Genomic DNA, 9,279 nt, shown 5'->3' on the forward strand with positions numbered 1-9,279 from the left:
ATCACTATCTGAGCTGTTGACTCTTCCTTTGTGGTGTGTTTCCTTGACTCGACACCGTGATTCCCCCTCTTGATTTCTCCTCGTGTTTAATGGTGAACCCCCTGCCAATGATGCATGCTGTTCGGTTCGGGGGCTTTGTTATTTGGCATTAATTTGCGAGCCCATTTTTTCACGTTCTTGCGCTCCACCTTTACACAAAATGAGCTGCAGTAGTGCTTTTAGTTTCACAATGATTAAACGTGATTGTCACTGGCTATATGTAATGTTTTGCATTGACCTACCGGTCCCATCATGTAAATACACCACGGTTGCTTTCTCTCTCTTCCTCTCTCTCTCTCTCCCACTCTCCTTCTCTCCCTCTCCTTCTCCCTCTCTCTCTGTCTCTCTCCCTCTCTCTGTCCCTCTCCCCCCTCTCTCTCCCACCCTCTCGCTCTCTCTCCCTCTCCCTCTCTCTGTCTCTCTCCCTCTCTCTGTCCCTCTCCCTGTCCCTCTCTCTCTCTCCCACCCTCTCGCTCTCTGTCCCTCTCTCTGTCTCTCTCCCTCTCTCTGTCCCTCTCTCTGTCTCTCTCCCTCCCTCTCTCTCTCTCCCTCTCTCCCCCTCTCTCTCTCCCCCTCTCTCTCTCTCTCTCTCTCCCCCTCTCTCTCTCTGCAGGCGGAGTGGGTGGCGTTAAACTACGTGCCGTTTGCGGAGCGGTCTCTGGAGGTGGTGGTGGACCTGTACCAGAAGACGGCCTGCCACAAGGCTGTGATCGCCGAGAGCGTTCTCCAGAACATCATTAAGGTGCAGCATCAACCCCCGACAACCCCCGACACCCCGCTAACATGCTAAAGCACGTCATCCTGTACGTGGCTCTGGCCCTGACGCACATTCAGTTCTTCTGAGAGAGGTTCTGCCCTCGTGACCATTGGACCTGAAACTGACACTGACACGTTTACAAGTGGATTGTGTGTCTTTTATTGTGACACACAATAAAAAAAGCACCCCCTCCCTCCCACCACTATCCCCATGGAACGCTCCAAAACAAAGGCTGTGATGTCACAGAGGGTGACACACAGGTAGTAAATTAGTTATGAGTCTCGGCCTGCGCCAAGTGCTCTTCACATGCAGGGGGTGTTCGCTCACAGCAGGAACATCAGTTCCTCAGAGATACGAGTAATATGGATTTGGTTTCTTCCGTTGGAGTGGGGACTGAGTGAGATGGATTTGGGCTGCGTTTATGTCACGGCCTTTGCGGTCATCTTGGAGCCGGATTGACCACACAGTATTGCTGTCAGGCAACCGGCCCTTGTTTGTTGTAGCTTTCCCCAGGCCTCAGAAGACACTTAAAATGGATTGCACAGGCCGGGAGTCCTTTGTTTTTCAGCGTAGTTAGAATGACGACACGTCCTGAAACCTCTGGCGTCGTCCCACTTTCATTTTGTAACATTCATTTTTTTGGCTCGGTTTATTTGTCAGAAATGGTTATGTCTTAACGTTGAAGCATTATGCAGTACAATAGGGCAGACTGTGTTTTGAAGGTTTGTAGCCCCAGGCTGGATCCCTTCACCGGTCCTATGGGGGAAACCCAGAGAATGAACACATGCCGGCTGATACAAAATGAAAATGGGCTTTTCTGTGCGGACTGCCTCAGACGCTCTCTGTCTTCTTCTGTGGTGCGTGAGCAGCACGGTGCTGCAGTGGGGGCCGCATTGTCCTCACAGAGCAGGTCCTGGGTTTTAATCAAGGCCCACGGGCCTTTCTGTGTGGAGTTGCATGTTTCCTCTGGCAAGGGGTGCAAGTGACATTTTGGGCCAAAATGAGTATAGTATATCAAAAGAAAGCTCTTGATGAGATCTATCTAGTGCAGGGGTCAGCAACCCTGGTCCTGGAGAGCCGCAGGGTGTGCTGGTTTTTGTTTTCGCCTTAATACCAGCAACTGATTCAGACCCAAGAAACCAGGTGAGGCGAGTTAACTGTGCAATCCACTGCTTTAATCAATCAATTTAGTGCTGAGTAACAACAATAGCCAGCACACCCTGCGGCTCTCCAGGACCAGGGTTGCCGACCCCTAATCTAATGGCTAGATGGGTTTGCTGTCCTTAACTAAATTGGAATAAAGGGTAAAAACCTTAAGACTCATCCGAACAACCTTGATTCATCCAAACATTTGTTTTGGCTCGCCTGTAAAAATTCTGAAAATGGCACTAACGCCCCTTGTGCACCAAACCCTCGATGTGAAGGTTAATAAGTCCCTGTGAAGGTTAGTAAGTCCCTGTGAAGGTTAGTAAGTCCCTGTGAAGGCGAATAAGTCCCTGTGAAGGTTAATAAGTCCCTGTGAAGGTTAGTAAGTCCCTGTGAAGGTTAGTAAGTCCCTGTGAAGGTTAGTAAGTCCCTGTGAAGGTGAATAAGTCCCTGTGAAGGTGAATAAGTCCCTGTGAAGGTGAATAAGTCCCTGTGAAGGTTAATAAGTCCCTGTGAAGGTTAATAAGTCCCTGTGAAGGTGAATAAGTCCCTGTGAAGGTTAGTAAGTCCCTGTGAAGGTTAGTAAGTCCCTGTGAAGGTTAGTAAGTCCCTGTGAAGGTTAGTAAGTCCCTGTGAAGGTGAATAAGTCCCTGTGAAGGTGAATAAGTCCCTGTGAAGGTGAATAAGTCCCTGTGAAGGTTAATAAGTCCCTGTGAAGGTTAATAAGTCCCTGTGAAGGTGAATAAGTCCCTGTGAAGGTGAATAAGTCCCTGTGAAGGTGAATAAGTCCCTGTGAAGGTTAATAAGTCCCTGTGAAGGTTAATAAGTCCCTGTGAAGGTGAATAAGTCCCTGTGAAGGTTAATAAGTCCCTGTGAAGGTGAATAAGTCCCTGTGAAGGTGAATAAGCACCTGTGAAGGTAAATAAGTCCCTGTGAAGGTTAGTAAGTCCCTGTGAAGGTTAATAAGTCCCTGTGAAGGTTAGTATGTCCCTGTGAAGGTTAGTAAGTCCCTGTGAAGGTGAATAAGTCCCTGTGAAGGTGAATAAGTCCCTGTGAAGGTTAGTAAGTCCCTGTGAAGGTTAGTAAGTCCCTGTGAAGGTTAATAAGTCCCTGTGAAGGTTAGTAAGTCCCTGTGAAGGTTAGTAAGTCCCTGTGAAGGTTAGGAAGTCCCTGTGAAGGTTAGTAAGTCCCTGTGAAGGTTAATAAGTCCCTGTGGAGGTTAATAAGTCCCTGTGAAGGTTAGTAAGTCCCTGTGACGGTTAGTAAGTCCCTGTGAAGGTTAGTAAGTCCCTGTGAAGGCGAATAAGTCCCTGTGAAGGTTAATAAGTCCCTGTGAAGGTTAGTAAGTCCCTGTGAAGGTTAGTAAGTCCCTGTGAAGGTTAGTAAGTCCCTGTGAAGGTGAATAAGTCCCTGTGAAGGTGAATAAGTCCCTGTGAAGGTGAATAAGTCCCTGTGAAGGTGAATAAGTCCCTGTGAAGGTTAATAAGTCCCTGTGAAGGTTAATAAGTCCCTGTGAAGGTTAATAAGTCCCTGTGAAGGTTAATAAGTCCCTGTGAAGGTGAATAAGTCCATGTGAAGGTTAATAAGTCCCTGTGAAGGTTAGTAAGTCCCTGTGAAGGTGAATAAGTCCCTGTGAAGGTGAATAAGTCCCTGTGAAGGTGAATAAGTCCCTGTGAAGGTTAATAAGTCCCTGTGAAGGTTAATAAGTCCCTGTGAAGGTTAATAAGTCCCTGTGAAGGTGAATAAGTCCATGTGAAGGTTAATAAGTCCATGTGAAGGTTAATAAGTCCCTGTGAAGGTTAGTAAGTCCCTGTGAAGGTTAATAAGTCCCTGTGAAGGTGAATAAGTCCCTGTGAAGGTGAATAAGTCCCTGTGAAGGTTAATAAGTCCCTGTGAAGGTTAATAAGTCCCTGTGAAGGTTAATAAGTCCCTGTGAAGGTTAATAAGTCCCTGTGAAGGTGAATAAGTCCATGTGAAGGTTAATAAGTCCCTGTGAAGGTTAGTAAGTCCCTGTGAAGGTGAATAAGTCCCTGTGAAGGTGAATAAGTCCCTGTGAAGGTGAATAAGTCCCTGTGAAGGTTAATAAGTCCCTGTGAAGGTTAATAAGTCCCTGTGAAGGTTAATAAGTCCCTGTGAAGGTGAATAAGTCCATGTGAAGGTTAATAAGTCCATGTGAAGGTTAATAAGTCCCTGTGAAGGTTAGTAAGTCCCTGTGAAGGTTAATAAGTCCCTGTGAAGAGGAATAAGTCCCTGTGAAGGTGAATAAGTCCATGTGAAGGTTAATAAGTCCCTGTGAAGGTGAGTAAGTCCCTGTGAAGGTTAGTAAGTACCTGTGTTTCCCCGGTCTTGGCAGGCCCTCCGGGTGCCGCTGGGGCTGAAGTACGGCTGCCCGGCGGAGAGCACGTGGAAGCTGGCCGTGTCCTCCCTGCTGCGGGTGCTCTCCGTGGGGCTCCCCGTCGCCCGGCAACACGCCGCCTCCGGGAAGTTCGACGCCATGTGGCCAGAGCTGGCCGGCGCCTTCGAGGACTTCCTGTTCCCCAAAAGGTATTTCTACACTTAGAGACGCGCTTTCAGTGTGTGTGCACAAGTACTGTATTCATTGCGTGCTGCTCATGAATGAACCCGTTTGCCTTTCTGTGTTTTTTTTCCCCAGCGCACCTCCCGATAACCTGTCCATTCAGGAGTTCCAGAATACCGAAAGCATAGACGTGGAGGTAATAATAATAATAATAATAATAATAATAATGATGAGTGTTAATAATAATAATAATAATAATAATAATGGTGAGTGTTTTAGCTGATGCTTTTGTCCAAAGTGACTTAAAGTTGATTAGACAAAGCAGGGGACAGTCCCCCCCTGGAGCAATGCAGGGTTAAGGGCCTTGCTCAAGTGGCCAACGGCTGCACGGATCTTATCATGGCTACACCAATTGAACTACCAACCTCCCGGGCCCCAGTAATGTGTCGTAGCCACCACTAGGCTACAAGTTACACGAGGTAATCGCTTGTCACAAATTAGGGGCACCATTGCGGTGGTCAAGTCACTCTAGAAGTTGCTGCCAGGATCAGATTCAAAGTTCTGACTCCTACACTCCAGCCAAAAAGACGGCCCCTCCCTACCTACGGGACACGATTCTGCCCTGCACACCAGCTCGCCCACTCCACTCTGCTGCCACAGGCCGGCTTGCTTCTCCACCCGAGCTCCTCATCGGTGAAACGACCTCCCCTTCCCCATAAGAGCTGCTCCCTCACTGCCCGTCTTCCACCGCGGTCTGAAGACTCATCTCCTCACGCCGAGCCTCATCTCCTCCACTGAGGGGGTCCCCCCTAGCGTGTCGCCGCACGTGTTTGAGCTGTCTGTCTCTCGCCGGCTCACGTCTGTCGCGCTGCGGTTGCAGGTGGTGCGGCTGATCAGCAGCGAGATCCTGCCGTTCGCCAGCTTCATCCCCAAAGACTTTGTGGGCCGGATCATGACCATGCTCAACAGAGGCTCCATCCACTCCCAGTCCTCCTCCTTCACAGGTCAGGAGTCAAAACCAACGGCGGCCATTTTGTGACTGCCTTTACCGGAAACATGAACCTGTATTGTAAAGTGTGACCCCTTTACCTTTTGTTGAATTCACTTATGGAAATGTTCCTTGTTGCTGTATAGATTTGAATCTAAGTTTAAAATATGTATTTACTGCACATTAAATGGTTGTAACTTCTCGAGATTATGCAGCAAGAACGGTATAGTTTGTAGATGTAGCTATGTGGGTATAGGTTTGTTAGGGAATACTGCTCACACTGCAGGAATAAAAATGATATATCATAAAAGTGTCACTTCACAGTAGATCAGCTTTCCTCTGTCTGTGACATAACACAATTCTACAGGTGCGTGACTCTGGGAATAAGTGTCTTACAACCCTTTTTTCCATTTAAAACGTGTCATTTCGTCATATTTGGGTTGTGCGAGGAGTATAAACCAGGCTTGAGTGCGTGTCCCATAGCGGCCTACTCTAACGTGGGGGGTGGGGTCTGGTTTTGGGCAGAGGCGGAGCTGGAGGTGCGCATGCGTGAGGAGTTCTCCAAGGTGTGCTTCGAGACGCTGCTGCAGTTCTCCTTCAGCCACAAGGCCCCCACGCCGCAGGAGGGCTACATCTCCCGCATGGCGCTGTCCGTGCTGCTGAAGAGGTCCCAGGACGTCCTGCTGCGCTACGCTGAGAACGAGAGGCTGAGCGGACGCTGCCCGCTGCCCAGGTGAGCCCATCCATTACATTACATGACGTTACGTTACATTGCATTACATTAATGGCATTTGGCAGACACTCTTACCCAGAGCGACGTACAGTTGATTAGACTAAGCAGGAGACAATCCTCCCCTGGAGTAATGCAGGGTTAAGGGCCTTGTGCGGATCTTATTGTGACAACCCCCGGGGATCGAACCGCCGACCTTGCGGGTCCCAGTCATGCGCCTCACAGCAAGAAGGTTCTGGGTTCGAATCCCGGCCTGGGCCTTTCTGTGTGCAGTTGGCATGCTCTCCCCTTCTCTGTGTGGGTTTCCTCTGGGTACTCCGGTTTCCTCCCAATGTACAAAGACATACGGGTTAGGCTAACTGGGGGGGGGGCATTAACAGGGCGTTGCTGCAAAAGAGCATGTGTGCTCAGTCAACTTAGCCTGTATAAAAAAAGGTTAATAGAATAAATAATAAATATGCATATGATACTTGGGGCCAGTTTCACAGAGACAGATTCAGCTTAGTCCTGGACTAAATTGGGCTCTGTGTGGGGAAATCTCCATTCACTATTTAATTCAGTCTAGTTTAAGCTGGGTCTGTGAAACTGACCCCTTAATCGATCAGGATATGGCAGTAAAGCTACTTCACTGACTCATTTTCTCTGCAGTTCTCAGGTCTGCTTGGGATGGGGCAGCAATGCGTGATTTCATCATCCAGCAATGCTGCGGGTGATGTTTATGTTGTTAAAAACAGCCCACTGCAGGAGGACTGGCACAATTGCTGGGGTCTTCCCTAGACTGAAATCCTGTGAGGGAAAAGTTTGTCCAGGTTGTTATGCGTATATTTACATATCAGCGTGTTAAGTTGTTTGGGAATGTTTGTGTTTTTTTTGTACCAGGCAACAGGTGACAGAGATCATCTTCGTGCTGAAAGCCATCAGCACTCTAATGGATTCCCTCAGGAAGACCCAGCCTGAAAACGGTCAGTCCAAACCCCGTGAAACACCGTCACAGTTATCCAACTGACGCTTTTTATCCAGTGACCTTACAGTTCATTAGACTGAGCAGGGGCCAATCCCCCACAGGAGCAATGTGGGGTTAAGAGCCTTGCTCAAGGCCCTAAACCTTTACGATTTTAGCCGATTGGCTAAGGTACTTGACCAGGACCTGGAAGGTTGGTGGTTCAAGACCCAGGTCTACACAGTAGCCACTTACAAAAACTGTTAAGTCACTTCGGATAAGAAGCGTCAGCTGAATAACTGTAATGTAACATAATCAACACTGAAAAAGTGCATTTTGCCTGTCTTAATGAATATTTGTCATTTCCTCAATGTGTAAATAAAGTATCATTATTCAAAAAGCATTTTATGATATGACATAATCCAGAAATGAAGTATATCAGTGGAACAGATTTCAAACTCAGTAATAAGCTTTAAATAAGCACAGCAGTATGGGGGCTATGGCAGTATAGACGATTGCAAAGCGCAGTAATGCAGCCGAACGCGGAGTAATCACTGGCTTTCCGTTCTCCCTCATGTCCTCTTCGTCACGGACGTGGGCTCCAGTGGACGGGAACACCTGGGCGCAGGTGATCGCCCTGTACCCCACCCTGGTGGAGTGCATAACCTGCTCGTCCTCCGAGGTCAGCCACGCCCTGAAAGAGGCCCTGGGCCCCTTCAAGGACTTCATGCAGCCCCCGGTGGCGAAGGTGCTCAACGGGGAGTCGTGACCGCGCGACCGCGCGTTTCCCCCGGCGACGAGGCCGGGACAGAGACACTACCGCGCGCGGACTCTTTCCACGGGCGCGGGGCCAACCGACGGACTGTTACCCGGGGCAACTATGAATTCGCCCCTTGACGACGACCGGGGCCTCACTGCCGTCGTGGTGAACTTTCTCGTGCTTGTGGGGCAATCCGGTCTCACTCGCTGGACTTTCACATCAACTTACTAAAGTTTAAAAAAAAAATAACTAAACAAAACAAAACAAAAAAAAACAAGCAGTGTTCTCTCCATTTAATTTTTGTTTTTGGGGGGTAAATTTAGTGTGCGATGAGATGTTCACGATGACACTAAGGGTTAAAGGGTTCGGTTGCTATTGCTCGAAAGAAAACAAAAGGGCAAAAAAAAGAAACCCCAACAATGAAGAAAAAGGTGTTTTTCATCAGTAACATTTTTCAAGATCTTACTGTAACACTCCATTTTATCATCAGCCAGCCCAAGAGAGGATGTACTTGTGAATGTGTGTGTAAAATAAATGGTACAGTTTTAAAAAAAACTTTAATTTTTTCTGCCTTTATGTCTTTAATGCGTCTTTTTTCCTGTGGATAATAACTAGAAAGAAAGAAACCTGAAGGTTTACTTGTATTCTAAAAATCCCCAGTTCAACTGGGAGGAAATGACGTAGGGGAGACATATCTTACCCGTCTGCCTGGAGTTCTGCCGTTTAAGATCTAGAGCTTTTAAGCTTTTTTAAACTGTGTTTTGGTGCTGTGAATCCAAATATGGATTTCCTGTAGGTAGATGGGTGGATTCCATGACAGTCAGTAATATGACACATTGATCTTGGTCAAAAAAATATTTTGTGTATGCTAATGTCTCTGATTGGAGCATTCTTTGTCGATTTTATGCTACAGTGGCCTTATAGGTTATAAAGCCTATTGTTTATCAATATTTGAATAATCCTGGCCCACTGTTATTTTGCCAAAGACAAATTATTTATTTACATGCACTCCAAGGCTTTGTCCAAATCAGGAATCATAGATGATGGATAGAATTGATTTTTTATTATGTTGAAATTAATTATAAGCTGGTGATTTGGTTTTTGTGTCGTGTACCATGGCAAGTGATGTAATAGTCTTCGATGCATTGTAGCAGATTACTATATTACTGTTTATGGTTATTGAGTTTTAAAACACGCTTTCATGTATTCAACTTTAAGTTGGAAACATCAAGCAAGGAATTGCGTGGGAAAACCATAAGCAAAATATTTAGCGGATGGTTTGTAGTCTCACCAGGTAAAGTTTGCCTCATTTAAGATAAACACGCGAGACTCAGTCGCTATCGCTTGTAATTTGGATTTGAATTGTACCAGGCCGCGCGTGCTTTACCTGTGGCCATTTGA

At 47.1% G+C, this 9,279-nt stretch overlaps 1 protein-coding gene across 2 annotated transcripts in view; it reads left to right on the forward strand.

Annotated features, from left to right (window-relative positions):
• Positions 1 to 8,439, forward strand: part of LOC133119032 (protein MON2 homolog) — a 42,079-nt gene extending 33,640 nt beyond the window's left edge. For both annotated transcript variants that reach the window (XM_061229412.1, XM_061229413.1), the window contains 7 exons: positions 653 to 781; positions 4,296 to 4,486; positions 4,596 to 4,656; positions 5,341 to 5,464; positions 5,974 to 6,181; positions 7,058 to 7,140; positions 7,724 to 8,439. In XM_061229412.1, the coding sequence (XP_061085396.1) occupies positions 653 to 781; positions 4,296 to 4,486; positions 4,596 to 4,656; positions 5,341 to 5,464; positions 5,974 to 6,181; positions 7,058 to 7,140; positions 7,724 to 7,887 (960 nt within the window). In that variant the 3' untranslated portion in view covers positions 7,888 to 8,439. The remainder of the gene's footprint in view (positions 1 to 652; positions 782 to 4,295; positions 4,487 to 4,595; positions 4,657 to 5,340; positions 5,465 to 5,973; positions 6,182 to 7,057; positions 7,141 to 7,723) is intronic.
• The last annotated feature ends 840 nt before the right edge of the window (positions 8,440 to 9,279 follow it).

Source organism: Conger conger, chromosome 19 (genome assembly GCF_963514075.1).
Source record: "Conger conger chromosome 19, fConCon1.1, whole genome shotgun sequence".
Classification (NCBI taxonomy): Eukaryota; Metazoa; Chordata; class Actinopteri; order Anguilliformes; family Congridae; genus Conger; species Conger conger.